Here is a 25,104-nt window from a genome sequence, read left to right as displayed (position 1 = left end):
AGGGGACCTGGGCCGCGCTCGCGTCCGTCGCCGGTCGCGCCCCGCGCAGCAGGCCAGTCCGCCGTCGCGGCTGCAATGCGCCCCGGGAGGCTGCGGGTGGCGGTGTCCTCCCGCTCTTCGGCCGGGGCGCCGAGGCCGCCGCGGCTTCCAGCCGTCCTCCCCTCCTAGCGCCCCTCCAGGCCAAAGGGGGTTGGCTGGGTCCGCGCCCGCGGGGACGGGAGGGAGGAGGCAGGGCGAGGGGCTGGTGAATGTTTTACCGCAGGTGGAGAGAAGGGCAGAAATGGAGGCCCCCGCGGGCGGGGCGGGGCCCAGGGGTTAACGAGCCGCGGGCAAAAGCTGTCCGGCCCTTGCACCTGCTGAGCCCGCTGCCCCTCGCCACCCACCGCGAAAACGTCCACACCTGCTACGCCCTCTGCGGTTCCCAGGGCGGCGTCACCCCACGCCCCTAGCCGCGTCGGTCTCCCGATCTGGGGGAAAGGGTATTCTGCTGTGGTAGGGGCACAGGGACACCTTGCAGTTGCAGGGGAGGAAGCGGGGGCCTGAGCCCGGGCACGGGGCCGGAAGGCCTGGACCACCGCACTGACTGCTGCCCGCGCCCAGCTCTGGCCGGAGGAGGGCCCGAGGCCACGGAGGCAGCACCGCAGAGGCAACCAGCAGAGCAGACCTCAGTCCCACTCCCCGCGCCGTGCTGGCTTGGGTCGGCGACGCAACCTCTTCAGAGCTCGGTTTTAACATCGGCCCAAGAGGGGGATGAGAGTCTTTCCCCCGATGCAGTTGTTAGCAAGATAAAAGAATACTGTGAGGTGCCCGATTCGCCCGCAGCTGAGAGGAGCCCGCACACGCGTATTACTCCGATTGTGTTTTTTCCCGCTGCAGGGCCCCCCCTGTGTCTCCCCGAGCACTGGGCTGTTTCACAGGGCCTTAAGATCTTATTTTGCCCTTGCTAGAAAATCGGAGGCTTAGGTTGTTCGAAGCATCACTGTCGCTGTCCGAGGTTCCCCGAACCTGCGGGCCTCCAAGCTTCTGTCTCAACGGTTTGTCTCCGTAGATTGGATACCTTGTAATGGGGCACCTCGCACGAGGTGATGTCACGTGACGTCGGGCCCCCTCCAGGCTTCACTCTCCCTCCACGCAGGCTTCTTTCTGTCTGCTGCTTTGCTGATACTACTCTGCCAACTTACAATGCCCATCTCTTCGTCTTTGCTGCCCACTGGTTGAGTTCAAATAGAGTCCTACCCGTCTCCCGGTAGGAGTATCTTCTGAGTCTCCTTCTGGACTCAAGTTGCCTTTCCCACTTTATGAGCTCCTACAGCAGTATTCAAACAAAACACTCGTATTGCTCGCCCTCTGTTGCTTTGCCGGGATGTCTATCGTTCCCCCAATTAGATGATCAGCTGTTAGAGCAGGAACAGGGCCTCACTCTTCTGTATCTGTGACAGCAGTGGTTTGAAAGCCGGTGCCCCATCAGAATTCCCCAGAGGAGCTTTTACAAGTGGCAGATTCTGACTCCAGACACAGGGCCGGTGGCCACCGTCCTGCAACACCCAGCCCAGTGATTGGCCTAAGATAAGCAGTCAGAGATGCTGTCGACAGGATATGAGAAGCTTTTTAAGAGCAGCGAGTCCCTAAATCCGCCAAGGTTACCACTGAAGCTCTTGCAAAGTTACTGTAACCCTTTAGCTAGACTGTTTTGCCATTTTTATTTGCATATGCACCCACTTGTTGTTTGTTCTGCAGGACACGTTTACTGCCTCACAGAGACAAGGCAACTGTCCCGTTTGGCTATTTTTTGGCATCAGTTCCGGATAACTACTGTGTAACTTTCAACAACCTATGCATTAAACATGTGGTTTAATAAAGAACATCTGTTCTTTCTTACAGAACGTTCAGGTGATAAAGATTTTTTTTTCTGCCTCTCTGATTTCCTGACTTTGTTTTCTTCTCTGATTTTGTGTGTTGGGGGGGGGGTGGTGTGGTATATATTTGCCGACTGAATGAAGGGTCAATCTACCATTGGGACAGCAGTAATTATGCATTACATTGATGTAAACAAAATGATGTACACAAGACCTTATTGAACAAAACGTCAAATAATAGAGCGTGGTATTTGGGAAGAATCCTTTTAATTGCACATTTGAATTTTGGTCTTGAGGTCCTTTTGGGCGGACTGACCGGTGGAGGGAAGGCGACACGTGCCTTCCTGTCTTGATTCTCGGTCTTCTGCACCCTCTGGTGCCAACCAGAGGCTTCTCGGAAGGCTTGCAGCCAGGGTGTGATAAGCTTCATGAAGGGCAAGCACTGGAGACCCCAGAAGATCTTCTAGAAGTCCCCTCAAGTCACAGATACCACCTGCCTCCCAACAAAGTAGAGTATGCCTTCCTCCAATCCAAAAATAGAGGCATTTTTTATGTTTCCACAGTCTGGTCTTCTGGTAAGTCAGATGCTTCAGTCTCTGGCTAATGAGTCTTTCAAGAAAGGGACAGCTGGGCAAAACCCACAGACCACTGCAGGCATCCAGTCCTGGCTGCTGAGGCTTAAGGAAGAGGTGAAGCAGGAAGGGTGGGTGGAGAGTTCGGGCTTGTGGCACAATCCTTCTGCTGTCATCCAGGACTAATCTACAGGAAACTTCATGCCTTTTTTTTTTTTTTTTACAAGTATTTCCAGAAAGCTGCAGCAAATATGCCACAGTTACAGCCCAGTCTGGCAGGAAGCCTGATGTTCAAAAATAGGATCCTATGGAGGTTGAGTGAGGTGACCCAGGAGGACAGGTCTCTGAAAATGAGACGAAAGAAATTGAAATAATTACATGTTCCTTCAAAGCAAGCAAGCAAGCAAGCAAGCTAGCTAGCTAGCTCTTAGCATTTCTGTCCCCGAGGATCAACATAAGCTCTTTCTAGATTCTAGATAATCTGCCATCTAGGCTCCTTTCCTTAGGAAACTCAACTACTCATACTGAGCTTTGGGGGACAGAGAAAGTAACCAATTATTTTTGTGTTCCAGCAGGTCCCATAGGGGATTGGCTGCATGAAAGTTTGTAGAATGTTTCCAGGAGTGTGACTTGTGGTTATCAAGCAAGGCCGCAGTGTTTTTTTTGTTTGTTTGTTTCTTTGTTTTTTAATATATGAAATTTAGGTCCGCAGTGTTGTTAATACTACCGAGCGGCCATTAATGGGAATGTCACACATCCTGAAAGAAGTTATGTCTTATTAGAGCATTTCTATCCCGGAGGAAATGGGAATCCTCGCATAAACTTACTTTCTATTGTCACTCTACTGACGTACCCTGTCCCCTGCTGCCAACGCAATTTCCTTCAAGGCTTAAAAATTTAATACATGCTTAAAAATGTAACTCCTGATTATATACTAAAAAGTCAAGTTTTAGTATTCTTTCTCTTCCCCTCACTTACTTCAAAAATATCTTCACGGGTGACTTACCTTAAGGGCTTGGGTCAAATGCAGCATTTGTGAAAACTCCGTATGTTCCTAGGTGGCTAAAGGACAGAAACACAAAGATTTTCCATGTGGTTCTGGGGCCTTGATGATGGCACAGCACAGAGTTCCTGAGACATCATGCATGAACACCCGACCCCAGAATTCTGCTTTGAAACGCTAACAAAACTGGGGCTCCTGGGTGGCTCAGTTGGCTGAGTGTCTGACTTCAGCTCAGGTCATGATTTCACAGCTTGTGAGTTCGAGCCCCCCGTTGGGCTCTGGGCTGACGGCTTGGAGCCTGGAGCCTGCTTCCGATTCTGGGTCTCCCTCTCTCTCTGCCCCTAACCCACTCGCATTCTGTCTCTGTCTCTCTCAAAAATAAATAAGCATTAAAAAAAAATGGTAACAAAATTAAATGCCTGCAGTATTTTGGAGATGCCATTTAACAGCTCTGGGCAATTTGCATTGCACGTACACCCCTGTTAAGTTATTGTTGAGCTATAGGTACTGAGTACCCACTATGCCTCTTCCTGGGGAGAAGAAATCCTTAGAAAATACCCAGGCTTGATATCTGGTCATCTGGCAATAGTTATCAAAGCATGGTAGTACTTCCCCCTATGTTTGTTTGTTTGTTTTCATTTTCACAATGATCAAGAGTTCTACTGACATTTAGTGGGGGAAAGGGCCAGGGGCACTGGATAGCCTAATAGGCACATGACGCAAAAGATTTATCCTTCACTCCATACAGTTTTAGGATATCTACTCAATATTCCTGTAGGTGAATAACCTCTGAGTCTAGAACTTATCTTGCTTTAAATATAATAGCGTATTTTTTGTGTCTTTTAAATTACAATTGCCATGTGAATTGAGAGAAGGTTATAACAGGTTTTCCAATCCTTTACCAGAGTCATTCATCATTAAAAAAAAAAAATCAGGGGCGCCTGGGTGGCGCAGTCGGTTAAGCGTCCGATTTCAGCCAGGTCACGATCTCGCGGTCCGTGAGTTTGAGCCCCGCATCGGGCTCTGGGCTGATGGCTCGGAGCCTGGAGCCTGTTTCCGATTCTGTGTCTCCCTCTCTCTCTGCCCCTCCCCCGTTCATGCTCTGTCTCTCTCTGTCCCAAAAATAAATAAATGTGGAAAAAAAAAAATAAAAAAAAGAAATCAGGTTGGTGCTGGCAATGCCTCTGATGCTGTTTGAGTCACTAAAAACTGTTGGTCACTGACTGTTGGTCTTTACGGGTGTTGACCCAAAGGTGCAAGCCTCATCACATCCACTCGAGTAGTCCCTCGGCTTTAGCGTTTTATTTCTATCATGTATCACTTTCCCTTTCATTTCTCCTTTACTTTACAATGAGTAAATCACTGATTTTTTTTAAAAACACTGTGTGTAGTTAGGATATATTATCTGTGTATTTGACTTTAGAATTAGTAAGGGGGATTTTGCAAAAGTTTTGTTGCAAAAGGGGGACATTATGTACAGTCATTCTGATATATCACAGTGAGTTACAAAGTCAAACTAGAAAAATTTACTCAACCATGCAACATGTCTCTCTTACCTTTGAGGGTTCAAGGGGCTTTCTCCATCATCTGGAATAAGCAAGAAGACACAAATGATTGGTTTAAAGGGAAAAAAAACTAGATGAACGAGAAAGGTCATCAGTGGTAAGAGTCATTGGGGAAAGTCTGTTACTGATTTTCACACAGGCTCATTATCAGGGGTGCATTGGGAACAAGCTGTGCATCGGGACCCGTGTGGGGCTGAATGGAAACATTTGACAGTATGTAATCCACATTCCACTCATGTTTCCTCTCTTGCTTTTCAGTGACAACCTCTTCTTTGTCCTCTGGTCCTTGCCGTCAGCCTCTCGGCTGTTTTTGGTTGCTGTTGACATTGAGATCGCTGGTTCTTGAAACCCATTTGTTTGGCACTTGAGGTCCCCTGTCATTGCAACCTGAGTCACACTCCCCCAGCCACTAGTTGGGAAGCCGATTGTGTAAACAAATCCATACCCACATAACAAAGGCTGTTTTCTTTCTCTGGTAACATGGGTGACCAGGGCCTCCTGTCTTAATCCAAACAATGGGCTCGCAGAGGGGAAACTTTAAATATGGCAGCCGGCCTGCCCATCGTCCCGTGGAGAGATAAAAGGGGAAAGCATCTTATGGCTAAATAAATTTAGAAAACACTAAGCCAAATGAAGGGGAACAAGTATATTTATTACAGAGCACTATTGAGCCTTCAATGTGATAATGAATGTGCACTTTGAATTTGCAGGAGAGGAACAGAGTACGCAGCATTTTCCTATTATTTGACCATAGAGTCCTATAAAGTTAAAATCACATTGCAGTGGGTCAAGGAAAATTCCCTATCCTCACAAATGAATTTATTTATTTTTATTTTTAAAAGTTTATTTATTTATTTTGAGAGAGAGAGAGAAAGAGAGAGAGAGCACTCACACAAACAGGGGAGGGGCAGAGAAAGAGGGAGAGAAAGAATCCCAAGCAGATCTCATGACTGTAAGATCATGACCTGACCAACGGAGCTACCCAGGCGCCCAGATTTATTTATTATTAAAGATATTGGAGGATGGGCGGCTGCCGGTCTCTCGTCATGGTCTGGAGGGTTCTTTGGCAACGTCTCAAGTCTAAAGAAAGAACTGGGGGGGGGGCAGGGAAGGCAGGAATAATGTGATTCCTACATGAATCACATCCTAATGTGATTCCTATTCTTCCTATGGAGAATAGGTTCTAGGTCTTAGGAACTCTTGCTTCTGCCTTCTGGATTTGGTTAAAGAAACAGAAATGTCACACAGAGGGACTGGTTGCAGCTCTTTAAGCTGAGTGACGCTCTTTCTTTGTCTATCGTCCTACTCACCCATCCACAGGAGAGTATGTGAAGGAACTTTAGAACACCAGCCTCAATGTGATGGTGATTCTGTGAATGGAGAGAACTTACAAGTGCGGAACAAGAGGGTCTGCCCTAGAGCAGTTAATGATCAGAGCTGAAAGTCAATTCCATGAGAGCTCCATCAGGTATGACAGCCATTCTCAGTCACCTGCATTTGAGCATTCCTGACCCCTCTGATGCCCCTTGTTACCTTCCATGAGAAATGATGAAGAGCCCCATTAGTGTGTGAAGAGAGGTTTCTGAACTCATGACTGAGCATCTGGACCAGACAAAGAAAGAATGTTTTAATCCATAAGAGATGGTTCCCTTCTTTCATCCTAAGCCAAGCTCTTTTTTTTTTCCTTTCCTTTCCTTTCCTTTCCTTTCCTTTCCTTTCCTTTCCTTTCCTTTCCTTTCCTTTTTTCTTTCTTTCTTTCTTTTCTTTCTTTCTTTTTTTTTTTAGTTTATTTGGCAGGGGGGGAGCAGAGAGAGAGGAGAGAGAGAATCCCAAGCAGGCTCCGCATGGTCAGTGCAGAGCCTGATGTAGGGCTCGAACCCACGAACCATGAGATCATGACCTGAGCTGAAGTTGGACGCTTAACCAACTGGGCCACCCAGGCTCCCCTAGAGCTCCTTTTTTGATGAACAGTCTGATAAACACAGCCTCCCTCATAGAGCGTCTTCATCCATTGGGTCACTTCCCTGCTTCCATCCTGCATCAGCGCTGCAAGTTTTCAGGAGAACGTACAGATCTCTCAGTGTGCCACCCCAGATCATGACTGAGCAGCTACCCTCCACGCCTCCGGCTCTCTCTCTCGCTTCCTCCACAGCATTTTTGGTTCAGAGGCACCAAAATGCTGAACGTAGCGCTTGCCTGGCCACTTACCCCTTTCAGGTCTTTCCACACACCATTCTCTCCGCTGGAACTCTATTTCCATTTATTTCCCTTTAGGGAAATCCTTCTTATTCTTCCAAGGTAGAGCTTAAAGGAGCCTTTGCAGACCTATCAGTTTGGTTGGGACACCTCTCTTTTGTGTTCCAGTCGTATCCAGGGTGTGTTTTGGCCTCACACAGGTACTACTTCAGCATTAGCTTAGGTTTCACTTATCCGTCTCCCTACTGGGCTTGCACAGTCTTTAACATCATGGCCATTACCCTGGGTCCCACTACCAAGCACTGCCGGCCGATAAGTGACTATTGCATGAAAGAAAGATGAGGAGGGAAGCACGGTCCTTTCCAGTTGGTCTTGGTGGTAACTAAGGTTCCCTAGACCTGAGGCCTCCAAATGCCAATGGGCCAAGGGGCATCATCAGAATTTGGAGGGGAGGGCTTTTGAGAAATTCAGTTTTCCGGACCAATTTCCAGATCTCTCTTTATAAGGATCTGTATTTTTAAAAATTTTTAAAAATGTTTTTATTTATTTTTTTGAGACAGAGAGAGACAGAGCGTGAGCAGGGGAGGGGCAGAGAGAGAGGGAGACACAGAATCAGAAGCAGGATCCAGGCTCCGAGCTGTCAGCCCAGAGCCCAACGCGGGGGTCGAACTCACGGATGGTGAGATCATGACCCTAGCCGAAGTCGGACGCCCAACCGACTGAGCCACCCGGGCGTCCCTGTAATTTTTTTATAAAGGTGATTCTGATGCGAGGTCAGTTCCCAAGATAACTTCTCTTGGGCTTGTTTCCTTTGAACGCAAACGTGTTTTCAAACATGAACTCCTGACGCTATGGTTTCATGGCCCCTCCCTCGTGACACTAAAGAAGAAAAGAAGGAGAAGACTCTTTCCTATTTACCTTTTTGCCTGAAACGCTTTCTTAGGAGAGCCAGGAGGGTCCCACACGTCACCAAACCTATTGTAGAAGCCACTGCCCCGCCAAAGTAAGTCAGGGCTTCCTGGATAGTTAGCGGCCCTGCTGCAAAACAAACATACACGCGGGGCATGAGAAGCATGTTGTGCAGAAGACCATCATTCTTCCAGAAGGGCCCCGAGAAGGGCCTCGGAGCTGTGAGATCAAGTCCTGTGCTGACAGCCTGGCGCCAGACATCCGGAAGCCATAAGACTACTGCAATAGAATGCTAACCGGGGCCCAGTTCTATTCCTAATGCTTCAACACCAAACATAATTTCCAAGGGAGTCAGGTGAAGGGGCCCTAATAAAGTGGATGAAAGGATTACGGGGGGTGGGGGAGAGGGGCAAGTGGGTGATGGGCAGGGAGGAGGGCACTTGTTGGGATGAGCACTGGGTGTTCTATGGAAACCAATCTGACAAATTATACTAAAATAAAAATAAAAATGTAAAAAAATGTGAATTAAATGATTAAAGAAGTAGAAACTTAAGCAAATAAAATAAACCATGGGTAATTTTTTTTCTTTGGCAATCAAAGACTCAGTTATGCAACAAAAGGTAGTCCTGACAAGCCGTAGAGAAAAAAATGAAAAAGAAAAAGGAAGGTGGGTGAGATAAGCCTTATAAACAGATGAAGCTTCATTTAAACAGATCCATGTGTTTTTAAATTTTTTTTTTCAACGTTTATTTATTTTTGGGACAGAGAGAGACGGAGCATGAACGGGGGAGGGGCAGAGAGAGAGGGAGACACAGAATCGGAAACAGGCTCCAGGCTCCGAGCCATCAGCCCAGGGCCCGACGCGGGGCTCGAACTCACAGACCGCGAGATCGTGACCTGGCTGAAGTCGGACGCTTAACAGAATGCACCACCCAGGCGCCCCCCGTGTGTTTTTAGAGGCGTGTGGTACAGAAAATTCTTCTGAGATCATTAATTAGGAATCTTCACGAAATAACCTCCCATTAAAAACATTCTGAAACTTCAAGATGTATTTATTACACACAGGTTATAAAGACATGAGAGGGTGCATCTGACAAATGTGAACTCCGCACTGGAGTGGGGATTGTCTGTAGAGTCATTGAATTTAATTCCCACTGCTCTGCAGGAGGCAAGGAGATTCTGCTTGATTCATTGTGAAATATTTATTAAACATAGGGGAAACCCAGTGAAAGTGAGACCACTGTCAGAAATATACAGAACAGGGGCACCTGGGTGGCTCCCTTGGCTGAGCATCTGATTCTTGATTTCAGCTCAGGTCATGATCGCAGGGTCATGAGATCAAGCCCCACATCAGGCTCCGTGCTGAGTGTGGAGCCTGCTTGAGATTCTCTCTCTCTCTCTCTCTCTCTCTCTCTCTCTCTCTCTCTCCTGCTGCCCCTCTCCCCCACTTATGCCCTCTCCTCTAAACTAAAGAAAGAAAAAAAAATTAAAGAAATACACAGAAAAGGAATACTGATTTTGTTATGTTCCTTATCGAATGACTTCCTAATCCATACCTTGGCAGGTTGGCATGGGGGTTGACCACTGGCCATCCTCTTGGCATGCGGTTCTTGCTGAGCCATTAAGTACCTGGCCTTCCGGACAACGGAAGCTGCAGGTGGAGCCGTAGCTGAAATTTCCCCAGGGGTTGGAGCAGTTCATCGTGCCTGGCTCGCTAACACGCAGCTCGGAGCACTTGACGGCTGCAGAAAGAAGGAATGCGGGAAAAACAAACATTCAGAAGGAAGGTAACAGAGATTCTGGTTTCATTTGCGACCTGGCTAGCGTTGCCAGCGGCTGGGGTAGGAATGTGAAAGATCAGAAGGAAGATGAGCCACTGCTGACATTCACACCAGCTCCTCCAAGATCACACATACTGAGATGTCCGCTCAGAGGATGACAGCTGAAGAACCAGGAGGGAGCATTCAATAAATACCCCCTAGTGGCTCCATCAATCTTACCTACAAAAATACTATGTTCAGTATTTGGCTTCTCAAAAGCACCGCTGTTCTAAATGTTATTCTTACTGCCATGGGCGATTTGCTGGCATGTCAGCACATGTTTATTGAGACACTTGGTAAGCGTTCAGCATGGCTGGCCTCTGGAAGTTTGAATGAAGTAGAGAATGTCACCCCCTTTAAACTTTTCTTCAGGGAGGGGCGCCTGGGTGGCTCAGTTGGTTGAGCATCCGACTTCAGCTCAGGTCACGATCTCATGGTTCCTGGGTTCGAGCCCCGCCTCGGGCTCTGGGCTGACAGCTCGGAGCCTGGAGCCTGCTTGGGATTCTGTGTCTCCCTCTCTCTCTCTCCCCCTCCCCCACTTGCACTCTCTCCGTCTCTCTCTCTCTCTCAAACATAAATAAACGTTAAAAAAAAAAAAAATCAAACTTATCTTCAGGGAACTTCGGGTTATTGTCCCTAATTCGTAGATAGGAAACTAAAGCTCAGGAAATAAAGTTGAACTCAAATAAACATTCTTGAGAAATGGTGACATTTACAAAGCGCTGTTCCTGTGCTTCATGGGGAATACAAAGATGGGAGAGACACGGTACCTCCCGCAGGGGGTGACAGCTCTTCCAGAGGTATCATACATGGCATATCTTTTCATTCAGGTTCCAGCTATGAAAATACGGCATGTTCACACTATCACATAATTCGTGGAACGGCAGCGTGTATTTCACAACTTGCTGTCCTCACACACTTGGACATTTTACAAGCGTTTCCTCCCTTACGTCTTCGAGAGCAGGCCACTCGCTTGTGACACAGCAAGGGGAGCGGCGACACGCCTGCGGCAGGTTACCTCTCACCGGGATCGGTGGGGACTTCACCGAGGAGCCGACACGTGAAGGGGTCGTTGGGGCTGGATGCGATTTCAACAGGTCGGGGCGACACTGTGCGTGGGCACCAGCTGGAAGATAGCACCCGAACCGCCTGCCCCATTGCCATTACCTCTGCACTTGGGAGCTCCCGCCGTCCATTGTCCCGAAGGCCTGCATCTGAGAGCACGGCCTCCCGTGAGGGTGAATCCAGCGTGGCATCCAAAGTAACACGTGGTATTCGGGCCAAAGGTTCCCAGACCATGCCTACAGGACACTGTTCCCTGCTCCAGAGTGATGAGGGCTGGGCATCGAACCTCTGAGAGAGGAGCTGATACCACACCTGCTGTGAAAAAGCGTTTCCATTTAGAGAGATCCCAGTCACACGGGACGTAACGGGGTGAAGACTGACGTGGCGTAAGCACCTTCCACTCTTTCTGTAGCAACGAAGGCTCTAGCGACAGCTTCTCAAGGACGTTGAGGAAGATTGGCGATCTCAGGTATGGAAAACCAGGTGAGAAAAAAAAAATACTGAAAAATACCCTTGGGGAGGTAATGCTCTAGGCCCCAGGAAGAACGGGGTGTGGGGCATGAGGTCAATGTTACCAATACTGACAAAAGAAAAAAAAAAAGAAAGAAAGAAAAAGGAAGATTTGGTGCCAAAACGTAGAAATTCAGTAGAAAGCGAAATACACACAGGCCAATTGCCTGCCTCGCTGCTTCATTGGGACGTGGCATTGCCTGCTGGTCAAAGGTCAGCATGAAATGTAAGGTATGCACGATGCCACTGGCTTTGTCGCTAACTTTCCATGTCGCAGAAAGATGTTCATGACCTCTCTCTCAGTTCCTCGATTTGAAAAACTGAGTTAGTGACCCCCACGCCTTGTACTTCTCATCACAATGAATACACGGAGAACATACAATCGACTCAGTAAAGGTCTCTGAGCAAAAGAGGCCAAAATTACGAAAGAAAATTTCTGCTTAAGAATTGGGGCGCCTGAGTGGCTCAGTCGAGAAAGCGTCCGACTTTGGCTCGGGTCACGATCTCACAGCTCGTGAGTTCAAGCCCCTCGTCAGGCTCTGTGCTGAGGGCTCGGAGCCTGGAGCCTGCTTCGGATTCTGTGTCTCCCTCTGTCTGCACCCCACCCCCCCACCTGCCACGTGCACTCTGTCTCTCGCATTACCTCAAAAAATAAACATTTAACAAGAAAAGAATAAATATAACTTCAGGGAGCCTGGATGGCTCAGTCGGTTAAGCGTCATGGCTTAGGTTTTGGCTCAGGTCATGGTCTCACAGTTGTGAGCTCGAGCCCTGCGTTGGGCTCTGTGCTGGGCAGGGAGCCTGGTTAAATAAGATTCTCTCTCTCTCTCTCTCTCTCTCTCTCTCTCTCTCTCTCCCTCAGCTCCTCCCCAGCTCGTGTGTATTGTCCACATGCTCTCTCTCTCTCTCTCAAAAGAAGGAAAAAGAAAAAAGCACCAATATATCTTTTATTTCACAAAAGTGAGAAGTCCTGTCACTCCTTATAAATTCTTAAATCCATAGGCTATGTTTCCTAGATCCCAACAGATATTTCGTAACAAGAAACAAAGCTTTCACGATAATAATGCAATCACGCATACCTGTCACATAGTAAGAGCTTATATGGGCTTTTGTTACTTTTGAAGACGTTTCCAGAAGAGTGGTCTCAGTGAGTGTATTTTACCTTTGCAGGTTGGTGGAGGTGCTGTCCATTTTCCGGAAGCTGTGCATTCAACATCATTAGATCCCTCCAGCTTAAAGCCCTTGTTACAGGAGAAATGGCAGGTGTAGCCAACACTGAATTCTCTGCGGGTGTCAGAACAAGCCAGGCTTCCCTGCTCTGGGGCAAATAATTCTGGGCACTTGATGGCTGGAGAGTCAAAGAAATTAGGTCACAATCTTCAAGTTTCCTCAGAAGCCAGTTTTGCACTGAATTCATTCCTTCATCTATTGAACAAACACTTATTGAGCACCTACTAGGTCAGGTGTTTTGCTAGGCAGCAGGTGTCCCACAAAAAATAGGACACAGGCCATTTAGTACAGAGGCAGGAGGAGGGATGGCGGGCACACAGAGGGAAGTGTAGGTAGAAGGGACAAGAGTGAAGTCAAGGATTTAAGCAGTCACACTGAAGAACCCACAGTTTTATCCTTTTCTCTCTGCGCCTGTGCCTCCCATGGCTCTCCCTATCCAGTCTGGATGGGTTCAGTCCAGGACTCACTTCTGCCCTGCCCGAGGCCGCTTCTTCTTAGGTAGCCTGCCATCTCCTCAAATTCAACATATCTAAAAACACAATGACTATCCTCTGTCCTAAACTTTTGCCTCCATTTGGATCCTCAGGCTGCTTTTTTTTTTTTTTTTTTTCAAATACCACAGTTCCATAGAACAGGAAAGCGGAAGAGCTCCTGGCTAAGCTAGATTAGTCCCTGGAAATTCCCTGAACTGACTTCATGTGGACTTGCCTCTCGTTCTTGGCTCACGCTGCCCTGAATTTCTTTCCGTTTTCATTGAAAAAAAAATCCCACCCATCCTGGAGGCTCCGACTGAATGCAGCCTCCGCAGAGTGTCTCCTGATCAGCGCAGCCTAAAGGCTTCTCCTACGAATGCATCAGTTTTTCGTCTGAACTCCTATGTTGTCTTACCACATGCCCCATCTCCCCTCACCTACTGGATGGAACGCTTCTAAAACCCAAGAGCCATAAGACTTTGTGTCTTTCACAGCTCACGCTTCAGGGGCTCAAGAGCTAGTGTTCGGCAATCGTTTGCCAAGTGGATGAATACGGGAATTTTTAATTTAATAAACCATTTCCTTCAAAATCATTTTACAAATTATTGCAGTTATATATTTCTGTTAGGATCATGTCTTTTTCTCCATTAAATTCTGACATAAGACTATTATTTATTATGAAATATTTGACAAACTGAGTGACTATTCTTTTCATTTACTTATTTGTCCATTTATTGAGAGAGAGAGAGTGAGTGAGCATGCAAGGGAGGGGCAGAGAGAGGGGAGGGGGAGAATCCCAAGCGGGCTCCGCACTGACAGTGGGGCTCGAACTCGTGAACTGTGAGATCATGACCTGAAGCTGAAATCAAGAGTTGGACGCTTCACCAAGACACCCAGGCGCCCCTACTCTTTCTTTAAATCCAAGCTTTCTGAAAGCAGTGCCTCGGTCAGTCAGGCTCATTTTGCTTAGCACTTTTGCCTTAAAAACAAAAGAAAATAAAACCTCTTGAAGTCCTAGGTAATTACTTCATGGGAATGTGGTATTTCTGGCCTTTCCATATCACCCCACATGTTTTCCGGTGACAGGCTATCCACCAAAAGATTGTGGATCCTCATGGCCTGAGTCCACTCAAATAACTGAAGTAACACACTGAATTTCAGTTTAGAATGCTCAGATTTTTGAGTAATTAATAAATGTATGTTGGTAGGTCAATTTCATTTACCAAACATTTATTAAATATATCTATTGGTGGGGCTCCTGGGTGACTCATGGGTTAAGCGTCCAACTTTCACTCAGGTCATGATCTCGTGGTCCGTGGGTTTGAGCCCCACGTCGGGCTCTGTGCTAACAGCTCAGAGCCTGAAGCCTGCTTGGGATTCTGTGTCTCCTCTTTCTCTCCTCCCCTCCCCCACTCACACTCTGTCTCTCTCTCTCTCAAAAATAAACATTACAAAAAATTTAAAAAATCTATTGGTGAACGTCACAGACATTAAATCATCTGTGAACATTTTCACTAAAACAACTTTTTCAGACTCTTGGGATTTCATTCTCAAACCCCAGGAAATGCACAATGTCAGCGGCAGGAGAGCAGGGACCTTGTCATCTTTTCAACACTGCATCCACGGGACAGGGTCTGGCACATCGTAGGGGCTCCAGAAACGTTTGTCAAATGAACAAAAAAGCCCATGAGCACAATTTAATTTGGATGCATTCTAACAAGTGTTTTTAGCTGGTCTGAAGAGAAGTGACTGTTTTAAAAAATTGATTCAAGTGACTTTCAGTACACCAAGAGAATTGCCGCAGCATTAAATCCACTTGGGGCTCTTGCTTTGGTCTTCATTTTGTCAGTCTTGTTCCGCCAAGATTGTCGATACAGGTGTGTGTGTGTGTGTGTGTGTGTGTGTGTGTGGTTTTTTTTGGTTTGTTTTTGTTTTTGTTTTTGTTTTGTATGTGAAAGTCTCTGAACCCTCTTAGGTAAGAATGAACCTCGCCCAAACAAAGGCCTCTAAATAAATTTAAGGATTTGACTTTGAATCAAGTGCGGAAGTAGGTTTTCCTGCCTGAGGCAGCCTTGATGAGGTACACGGGAAGTCTAACTCCCATCTGGAACATCACGGGCTCCCGGCAAACATGGCTGAACTACATCTGTGGAAGAGCTGAGGGCAGACGTAGAGGAAGAGATTTTTACCAAAGAATGACCTCTTGGGTAACTTGAAAAAACAGTCCTATTCTTAAGCCTCCTGTAAAACTGTCCCCAAACCTGAGTGATTACAAGAAGAATAGAAAACAGATAAGGATTGCTTTTATCACATGATTAGTGCTCTATCTTCATGGACTTCTGAGACAGTGCTGTCTACCACAACCATCTTCACGGATATCTTCCTGTAACCCATGAAGTAAGTGTATGTGACTGCACGTCAATGCATAAATTGTCGGGTCCACTGGCACTCTGTCGTCAACTGACAGCATACTGGTTTGTATTATTTTAGACAGATTTAGTTAATTCTTCTCTGTTTCTTTGTATTATCTCTTTTGAGTTAGATATCGTTTCTGTCAGGAAACTTTTGGAAAGAAGATACAGTGTAAATAATAAGTTTAACCAAGTTGGCTGTTCTAGACTCCAAGTTTCGAAATGAACACTTGGAACCCCCATGGAGTCAGAGAAATGTTGGAGGAGTGGAGAGAAAAACAGAGACGCAAGCCAGGCCAGAGCTTAGAGGGTACTTGTGTGCTATATTATAGGACTTGGGTGAGCAGGGACATGGCCGAAAGGGCAGAGCTGGGACTGGGACTTGGAACAAGGACCTCCTTTCCCCACTAGGGGGAGGCTGATGATTAGGAGTTGGGTCCAGCGTCCAAATATGGTCTCCAGAGCGTCAATGTCAAAGTGATGAGGAGAGCCATGGTCTGAATCAAGATAGTGCCCCGACAGTTGGGGACCTGAGGGTCATAGCAACCAGATGTAAGCAACTCCGGAAAGGACTCTGGGTCCCAGAGGACTAAGGCAGTGAGGACAGTGGGATATCAGGCAGCGCCCAAGTCCCAGAAGGCCAGGAACTGGTGTTCTAACTCGAAAGGAAATGTCTGCGGAACCACTCAAGAAGGAAATCTCTTACTGCACTCTGACGTGAGAGACCGAACGTTCCACTGCCACACTGGCCATGCTAACTTGGTGGCCCTCACACCACACCCCTCCGATACAACCTAGGATGCTGCAAAACTGTGCAAAAATCAGGGTTCCGGGGTCAATGTTGAAGGGTTAAAACTTTAGGGGTTCAGGCACGTAAGAAAAAAAGAGGGACTCTTTGCCCACATCTAGAGAATGCATTTGGAGAGTGGGGTGCAAACACAGGCCCAAAAACCAGAGCTCAAGATCAGGCTCTGACAAGGCTGAGGAATCGGAGGCCTGCTGTTGGCTAAGGCTGCTGTCCGTGGTCAGGACTGGTTCAGGTGGGGCTGGTCTGCATGGTGGGGGGCAAATGCCTCCTCTCGTGGAGGACAGGGGGCTGGCAAGGTGTGTGTATGGGGGAGGGGGGACGGGCTTCAGAGAATAGAGTTATAACAACCATAGTGGTTGCATGTATGATTTCAGATTTTAGTGAGATAGTTCTTAGGCGTTTTTTTATTCTTTAGCCTTACCACAGAATGTGGGAAAACAGAACTCACGGTAAATGTCAATGGAATAGGTGGATGAGCAAATGAAAACCAAGTGAGGAAGCACAAACCCTTAGTGTTAATCCCCCGTAAATGGTCTAGATTCCTCAGGTGCCTGTAGTATAGCGTTCTGACAGCAGATGGCAGCATTCTACGTCTTTAACCCCAGAATTCTTGACCACAAGAGAGACCTCAGACATGATCGCGTCCACTCCTCTCCTTTTGGAATCCAGAAAACTGAAGCCCACAGTGTGATGGGACTTTTATGGCTCAGGACTTTGGGGAAGAGCGATACAGTTCTTTGGGTATTAATCTAGCATTCATTTCACAAGAAGGAATAAACGATATTTTAGCTTTTTTTTTTTCCATATAACTAATAGATTTCTATCAACATTCTCTCTTGTCTGATCACCAGGCACTGCCATCTCTGAAGTCAATTTCAACCCTTAGAGTGGCAACCTGGCCAGTGGAAAAGAGCGCCCTTAGGAGACCGACAAGGGACTTCGGAATGCTGCCACAGGGTGGCAGTGCAGGGTAGTTGTGAAAACACCAGCCCTTTAATCAGGTGAGACCTGGGTTGGAGTCCAGCTCCATACTGCCCACCTACTTGGCCTTTGCCTGCTGTGGATCCTCTCAAAGTCTCCGTTTCCTCTTCTTTAAAATGGGGGTTGTGGGGCGTCTGGGTGGCTCAGTAGGATAAGCGTCTGACTTCGGCTCAGGTCACGATCTCACGGTTCATGGGTTCAAGCCCCGCGTCGGTCTCTGTGCTGATAGAGCCTGGAGCCCGCTTTGGATTCTGTGTCTCCCTCTCTCTCTGTCCCTCCCCCACTCACGCTCTGTCTCTTTCTGCCTCTCAAAAATAAACATTAAAATGGGGATCACAATAACCATGTTCAAGGTTGTCATGTGGATTGAATGAGATCCTGCCTGTGAAATAGCTGCTACTTATTACGCAAGCAATAAACATTGGCTATTAGTGCTGGTCTTATTATTACTGAGCACACTGAACAATAACTTGGGCCACTGGTGCCTTTGGAAAGTAAATGCGAGCTATGAATTAATTACTTCAGCAAACTCCTATTTTAGAGCACACTACATGCTAGGAACTCGTAGCCAGATGTTTTGGGGGAGACAAAGATAGATGGGATCCAGCTCCTCCAATCCACTGGCAACAGGGCTTGTGCTTGAGCAAATGTAACCAGTCAATGATAAGCTTCAGCTGAGCGGCATTTGTCACACAGCCACTGATTCTAATTGCTGCAGGGACACGAAGATGAAGAAGGCATGGTTCCTGTCCTCAAGGACCTCGTAATCCACATGGAGGCAGAGCCAGGAGAGAGGCGCGCGAGTAGACTGAGATCCTCAAGGGGCCAGGATGAAATCATCCGCATCCTTGCATAAGCTCGGTGCCTAGGCGTTAACAGTGCTCACGGATGGTGCATGGAGGAATAAATTAAATCCGCAGAAAAAGACTTGATAAGGAAGTAAAAGTCCCAGGGACATAGCTGAACTTCATCACTTGTGAACCTATGACTTTCAGCGAGTTACTTAACCTCTCTGAGCCTCTGCTTCTCCTCCGGAAAATGGAGAGGATACTGCCTTTCCTCGTTATATTTCAGAACGGTGGTAAACATCAAGTGTCATGATGACAATTAAAATGCTTTATAAAACTGTGCAATGTTTTAAGTTAGAAGAATATTCAAAGAGGGAGAGATAGAGATTACCAATGCTCTGTGGAGAGTGTGTTTCCTTTAGCTTAAGAACAGTTTTACATGAATCCCTGGTGATTCTTCATTCTATAATATTATCCGAGAAGCCGTAAGAAAGGACAGACCCACGATCCTACCTTCACATGTTGGTGGGGGACCTGTCCAATGTCCAGATGGAGCACAATCCAATTTTTCTGGTCCAGATAAAGAGAATCCTTCATCACAGGTGAATTGGCATCTGGACTTATAACTGGAATTTCCAAGAGGCTGGACACAGGTCATTGTTCCATTCCGAGGGCTTAGCAGAGGTGTGCAGGTAAAGGCTACCCAGAGCATGGTACAGGAGAGAAGGATCATTTTAGAACACGGCAACCTGACATCAGCGTGTACGCGCATGTGTGTGTGTGTGTGTGTGTGTGTGTGTGTGTGTGCATGTGCGTGCTGAATCCACAGGGGCAGCATTCGGTTAGAAATGATCGTTTGAATTTCATGCCGCTTTATCACCAGGTAGAGGTCGTGGTTGTATAAAATAGCGACTGACAGTTGATTGTCATTCTGGAACCTTCACCCACAGGGAGCTTTAGAGGTCATTTTAAAGCTGTTGTTGTTTTTAATGTTATTTATTTTTGAGAGAGAGACCAAGCGTGAGTGGGAGAGGAGCAGAGAGAGAGGGAGACAGGATCTGAAGAAGTAGGCTCCAGGCTCTGAGCTGTCAGCACAGAGCCGGATGTCCTCTCATCGGGCTTGAACTCATGAACTGTGAGATCATGACCTGAGCCAAAGTCAGATGCTGAACTGACTGAGCCACCCAGGAGTCCCTCAAGGTCATTTGAAAAGGAACTGGTGCTTTGGGAAGATAGTGACACAGCTCATTTCAGTTGTCCCCGCACAGGAGTGGAAGTGGCTGCTTCCTTGACATCTTCAGAAAGGGACTAGTGACCTTGCCAGAAAACAATGACAAATGACTGGAAGTAGGAAAACAAAGTAAAATGCTTTCTCCTCCCACAAAATCTACTTTCCCCAACCAAGGAGTATAAAGAATCCGGGTCTAAACCCTGGCTCTGTTACTTATTAGCAATGTGTCTCTAGACTTTTCTGAACCTCAGTTGCTTCATCTATGAAATGGGAAACATAATACTCCTTGCCTTGCAGGGCTCCTCAGCCCTTTAGCTTATTTTTAAAATAATAAGCTAGTTAAATCATATGTAAAAATTAAGTTTGAAAATATTTTTTAAGTCATTGACATGCGGTAGGCACATAACGTAACTGGCCATCTGCAAAAGCTCTTTCCACCAATGTCATCCTACAGGGACCAGCCCCAGTGACTGTACATGTTCACCTACAAAGAAAGGTAAATTAGATCTCATGGCTCTTTACCGTAGTTTATGCAGATAGAGTTTGAGGCTCCAGGGCATTTGCTTGGGTTGGAGATCATGCTCTGTGACTTTAGGCAAGTCACTTAACCTCTCTGAGCCTCAATCTCTTCACTTTAAAAATGTGGAGAATAGGGGCACCTGGGTGGCTCAGTCGGTTGAGCATCCAACTCTTGATATCAGCTCAGGTCGTGATCTCGCAGTTATGGGATTGAGCCCTGTGTGCGGCTCTGTGCTAAGCGGAGCCTCCTCGGGATGCTCTGTCTGCCCCCCCAAAATAAAATAAAATAAAATAAAATAAAATAAAATAAAATGAAATTAAATGAAATTAAATTAAATAATTCAAAAAAGAAAATGTGGAGAATAGCATTGCATACCTTCCAAAATTTTTACAAAAGCAAAAACACTCTGTGTGTAAATGTTAATAGTTGCCAACTAATGAAACTATAAAGTCCAGATTCAACGTGGTGACATTTAAAAATGAAGACTGAGAAAACGTATGGTTTAGGGTGTTTCTTTTTCACTGTTTGCTTTGACAGAACCATAGTCAGTGACAGCAGGGCTGAACCTGGGGCCATTCTCCAGCCGCTGACTTTGAACTGCCTGAGGTTCCAAGCGCAGTTTTTATACCTTTCTCTTCCCTTCACCTCTTCCTCTCTCCAGGTACATTCTCCTCGGTCTGATCGACTTTCCCAAAGATCTAGGCATTTTCTGCCACCTGAAACGTCTTTCTGTGTTCAGTGTGTAAGTGTGTGGGTGGTAGAGAGGAGAGGAGACAAGAAGACTGTAAGGACACAAAGGAGGGTCTCGATGACCTGGAGTCCGTGTCCAGCTTTTGTGGCCGTGTCTGCTGGTAGCTGGGGTGCATGTCAGAAGGCAACAGGGCAAAGGGGACACTGAAAAGGGAAACTGTCTGATAACACTCTCTCATAAGTCTTACATCAGCCAGTGGATTGCAAGCCTCGTGGTGCCTTCCTGCCCAGCCCACATTCAGGTATTTCACTTGATCTCACCCAGCAATAATAGGAGAAAGTTCAGTCGGAGTAAACAAAGAACTAAAAGCAGAAGGGAACTGGGAGGTCACAGGAAGCTGTGGTGAGTGTCAACCTCGTTGCTGTGAAACACAGGCAGGACAATGTGAGGCAACGAACTGTAATTCCGATTACTGTGATAGAATTCTATGGAAGAATTCTAATCCCTGTGATAACCCTCTTAGGGGACTCCAAGTTCTTCCCCAAAGTTCCATGGACTTTGGAATATATCCAGGCTGCAATGTAGCCAGGATTAAAGCCGAGAAGGCGAAATCACAAGCCTTGCTCTGGTCTTTCCAGACCCTGCTGGAAGGTATATTCAACCCCAGCACCAGTGGCTTGCCTGCTCTCTGATGCCTAGAAGTGCAGGACATCCAACTCTGCTGAGTTCATTCATTCATTCATTCATTCACTGTTGTCCTAACTTAGCTGTGGTGTGTGTGTGTCTGTGTGTGCACTTGAGTGTGACCTGAACAGCAAGTGGTTTCTTCTTCATTAAAAACACGTGTCTGCCTGCTTTCACTCAGATGTTGAAAGCCTGTGCAAAGTGACAGGCAAAGGCAAACAATGCAGAATTATCTAGTATCATCCCTATTTGACTTTATTATTAAAATTGAATCTGCATCACGAAAATACTAATTGCATAGAGGGAAAAATGAGTGGGGAAAATTTTGGAAGAAGTCAAAAAGAATGCCAGCCATGCCTATCTCAGGCTGGGAGTATTTAAGACGACTGTTTTGTGTGTGTTTCTTTATTTCTCACTTTTCCGTAGCTTTTTTTTTTTTTAATTTTTTTTCAACATTTATTTATTTTTGGGACAGAGAGAGACAGAGCATGAATGGGGGAGGGGCAGAGAGAGAGGGAGATACAGAATCGGAAACAGGCTCCAGGCTCTGAGCCATCAGCCCAGAGCCTGACGCGGGGCTCAAACTCCCGGACCGCGAGATCGTGACCTGGCTGAAGTCGGACGCTTAACCGACTGCACCACCCAGGCGCCCCTTCCGTAGCTTTTATAAATGAAAACCCTGCTTCGTAAAAGCAATTGCCATAAGCCTGAAAAACTGGATGCACTGAGTGGAAAAAGGCACGAGGGGTATGAAAAGCCTCTATCTGTTCTTCAGTTGGCAAACACAAATGACCAGAGAAAGTTCTGGTTCTTAAAATATTGGCAGACTACCCTGGCTTTCTTTTCAGCTCCATACAATGTGGATATACATGCTGAGGCTGAATATGCATGTTTCCTCTACTGAGGATCCTGTAATCTTGCATTTATAGATTAATTGCTTCCTTCTACATCACTCTTCACTTTACCCTGAGTCTATTTCTCCATTTCTATGCAGATCTTGGAGGATATCTGCAGCACCTGTAGATCCTGCCTCTCCTACTGCACTGTTATACCCAGAGGTCATACTCCATGGTTCCCAGGAGCAGAGTGCTGGGTCAGCCTTGATACAGCCATCCTGAAGCTATTTTTTTTTTTCCTTCTGGCCTTTCTAGGCACTGTTTTCAGCCACGTGAGAACAGTCTACCTGGTTCCTGATAGAGGCTTCCAGGTCCTAGTAAAGGTCCTGGTAAGGAGTGCACAGGGGTAATTCCCTAGCTCTGATTACCAGATACCCTGCCACTGGTGTCACCTGCCTGGCCCCGCATTTGGGATCACTGGGTCACAAGACGAAAAGTGTTTCTTAATTTTCCGGTCCATTTCAAGCTTCTGGCCCCTAGACAGTCACCGCCGCGAAAATATAGCCTTTTAAAATGCAGCCTACCATGTGCTCACTTCGGCAGCACATATACTAAAATGCAGCCTACCCTGGATTTCCCAGACGCTGGAGAGAACTCAGCTTACCCTGGCATTGTGGGGGAGGAGCACTCCAGGTCCCCGTACCCAAGCACCGAAGCTCGCCTGCTCCCACCAGGAGTAAGCCCTCGTCACAGGAGAAGCTGCAGGTGGATTGGTACCGAAAGGCTCCAAACGGGTGGGAGCAGTTCACTTGGGCCTGGTCTGGAGCCGGAAGATCCTGACACCGCAGCGCTGAGAGGTGAGGAAGTAAGGGAGTGAGGAGAGGGGATCACACAAGCTCTCGTTCATTTTGACCCCTTAATCCCGTCTAGCGCCAAGAGCAGGGATTTCTTTTTTTTTTTATTTTAATTAAATTAAAATTAATTTATGAATTTAATTTAATTTAAAATGAATTTAATTTAAAATTTTTTTAATTTTAAAAAAAATTGATTTTTTAAAACTTACATCCAAATTAGTTAGGATAGAGTACAACAATGATTTCGGGAGGAGATTCCTTAGTGCCCCTGGCCCATTTAGCCCATCCCCCCCCCCCCCACAACCCCTCCAGTAACCTTCACTTTGTTCTCCCTATTTCTGAGTCTCTTCTGTTTTGTCCCCCTCCCTGTTTTTATATGACTTTTGTTTCCCTTCCCTTATAAGAACAGGGATTTCTGAACGGGGCATGTTTAAACCGGAGGATGAGAAATGGCACAATGGCACTTGAAGGATTTTATGAAGAAAATTCTGAGGCATCGTAAGCATTTTGGCAATATGCAGGAATAATTTTTTAAACCTCATACTTTTGGACCCACGAGTCTATGCTAAGTATGTAATCAAAATGAATAGCAAAAAATCAATCCACAGGGGCACCTGGTGGCCCAGTCGGTTAAGCATCTGACCTCACCTCAGGTCATGACCTTGCAGTTTGTGAGTTCGAGCCCCACGTCGGGCTCTGTGCTGTCAGCACAGATGCAGGGGATTCACATCAATTGCCCAAAGATCCCAGTAAATAGCAACGTGAAGTGCCAACATTGCACTTCTGGGACCTGACTTCTGTGTGGGGTACCCCTCGTAAAAATAATATCCTAATGACTTCCCTGTGTCTTCGTTCTCCTATAAGAGCAAAATATTGAAAACATGAACTACTGAAAGAAGGTCACTTTGTAAAATCAGATCACAGACATATAATTTATAAGGTAACATTATTATCATTTTGCATATGTTTGTAAAACTCATAGGAGTTTTTAAAGTGAATTTATTTATTTTGAGAGAGAGAGGGAGAGAGAGAGAGTGCACGAGCTGGGCCGTGCCGGAGAGAAAGGGAGAAAGAGAATCCCAAGCAGGCTCCGCGCTGTCAGCACAGAGCCCCACACAGGGCTCGAACTCACGAACCGTGAGATCGTGACCTGAGCCAAAACCAAGAATTGGATGCTTAACCAACTGAGCCACCGAGGCACCCTCAACTCATAGCAACTTCAAGCTTGCTTTTTACCCACATTCATTCACAACAGTAATGAGGCACGTAGGTGACGCAGATAATAATCCTCCCGCTCTACAGAAGACACTGAACTTCTGAGAGACCAAAACCTTGTTGCCAGGGAACGACAGAACTAGACTAAACGCCCTGCCCCTTACTCTTCTACGCTGTTCCTCACGCATCATTCCTTCCTCCCAGTCCCATCTTCTTCATGCCAACCCACTCAGCGGGTTTCAGTCGGTGAAACCTTCACCTTGAGTTCCAATATGCTGTAACGAACGGGTGTTTTGCTCACCATTTCATCCCTGGGGCCAGCACAAAGGGCCGGGTAGTTCTTAGTGAACGTCTGAGGAATAAATCAATGACTGCTAACTGCATAATAAGCTGAGAGACACAGAAGGAACGTGCCGATGTCACATTACCTTCACAGACCGGGGCGGGCGCTGTCCACCGTCCCAAGTCAGTACACTGGGCCATGTCAGCTCCTTTCAGCCTGAAGCCATCAGCACAACGGAAGCTACAGCTGGTGTTGTATGGCAGCGGTCCCGAGAGTGGGGAGCAATCCGTGCTTCCATGAACCGGACTCTCCAGTGGCTCACAGGCAATGGCTAAATGGAAAAAGTTGTCATCTGAAACTGGGTCATGGAAGGGCTCAGTTCTCTCTCACAAGAGCCACTCAAGAGATGCGTCTTCCTACCCATATTATCAGTACATTCAGAACCCTGAATCCTCCCTTTTCCAAAAGGGAAACTGCCTGGAACACCTTCCCGTGCCCTCTTTGCCTGGGTCACTCACCTGCCCTTTGATCTCAGCTTAGACTTCACTGTCCCTAGGAAGCCTTCCCTGACTGCCCCCCTCCCAGCAGCTCAGGGGTAGGGAC

At 46.8% G+C, this 25,104-nt stretch overlaps 1 protein-coding gene across 11 annotated transcripts in view; it reads right to left on the bottom strand.

The window, feature by feature from the left end:
• Nucleotides 1-2,104: 2,104 nt before the first annotated feature.
• SELP (selectin P) overlaps nt 2,105-25,104 on the bottom strand; it is a 40,211-nt gene continuing 17,211 nt past the window's right edge. For 3 of the 11 annotated variants that reach the window (XM_040451602.1, XM_040451600.1, XM_040451603.1), the window contains 10 exons: nt 24,647-24,832; nt 22,814-22,999; nt 18,701-18,886; nt 12,659-12,844; nt 11,089-11,301; nt 9,658-9,843; nt 8,111-8,230; nt 4,988-5,018; nt 3,435-3,490; nt 2,105-2,772 (listed from right to left, as the gene is read on the bottom strand). In XM_040451602.1, coding sequence (XP_040307536.1) covers nt 3,436-3,490; nt 4,988-5,018; nt 8,111-8,230; nt 9,658-9,843; nt 11,089-11,301; nt 12,659-12,844; nt 18,701-18,886; nt 22,814-22,999; nt 24,647-24,832 — 1,349 coding nt within the window. In that variant the 3' untranslated portion in view covers nt 2,105-2,772; nt 3,435. The remainder of the gene's footprint in view (nt 2,773-3,434; nt 3,491-4,987; nt 5,019-8,110; nt 8,231-9,657; nt 9,844-11,088; nt 11,302-12,658; nt 12,845-18,700; nt 18,887-22,813; nt 23,000-24,646; nt 24,833-25,104) is intronic. The other 8 variants (XM_040451601.1, XM_040451607.1, XM_040451605.1 and 5 more) reach the window with 8 other exon arrangements.

Source organism: Herpailurus yagouaroundi, unplaced genomic scaffold (assembly GCF_014898765.1).
Source record: "Herpailurus yagouaroundi ecotype Mexico unplaced genomic scaffold, PumYag 205, whole genome shotgun sequence".
Lineage (NCBI taxonomy): Eukaryota > Metazoa > Chordata > Mammalia > Carnivora > Felidae > Herpailurus > Herpailurus yagouaroundi.
This window is presented reverse-complemented; position numbering and strand designations above follow the sequence as displayed.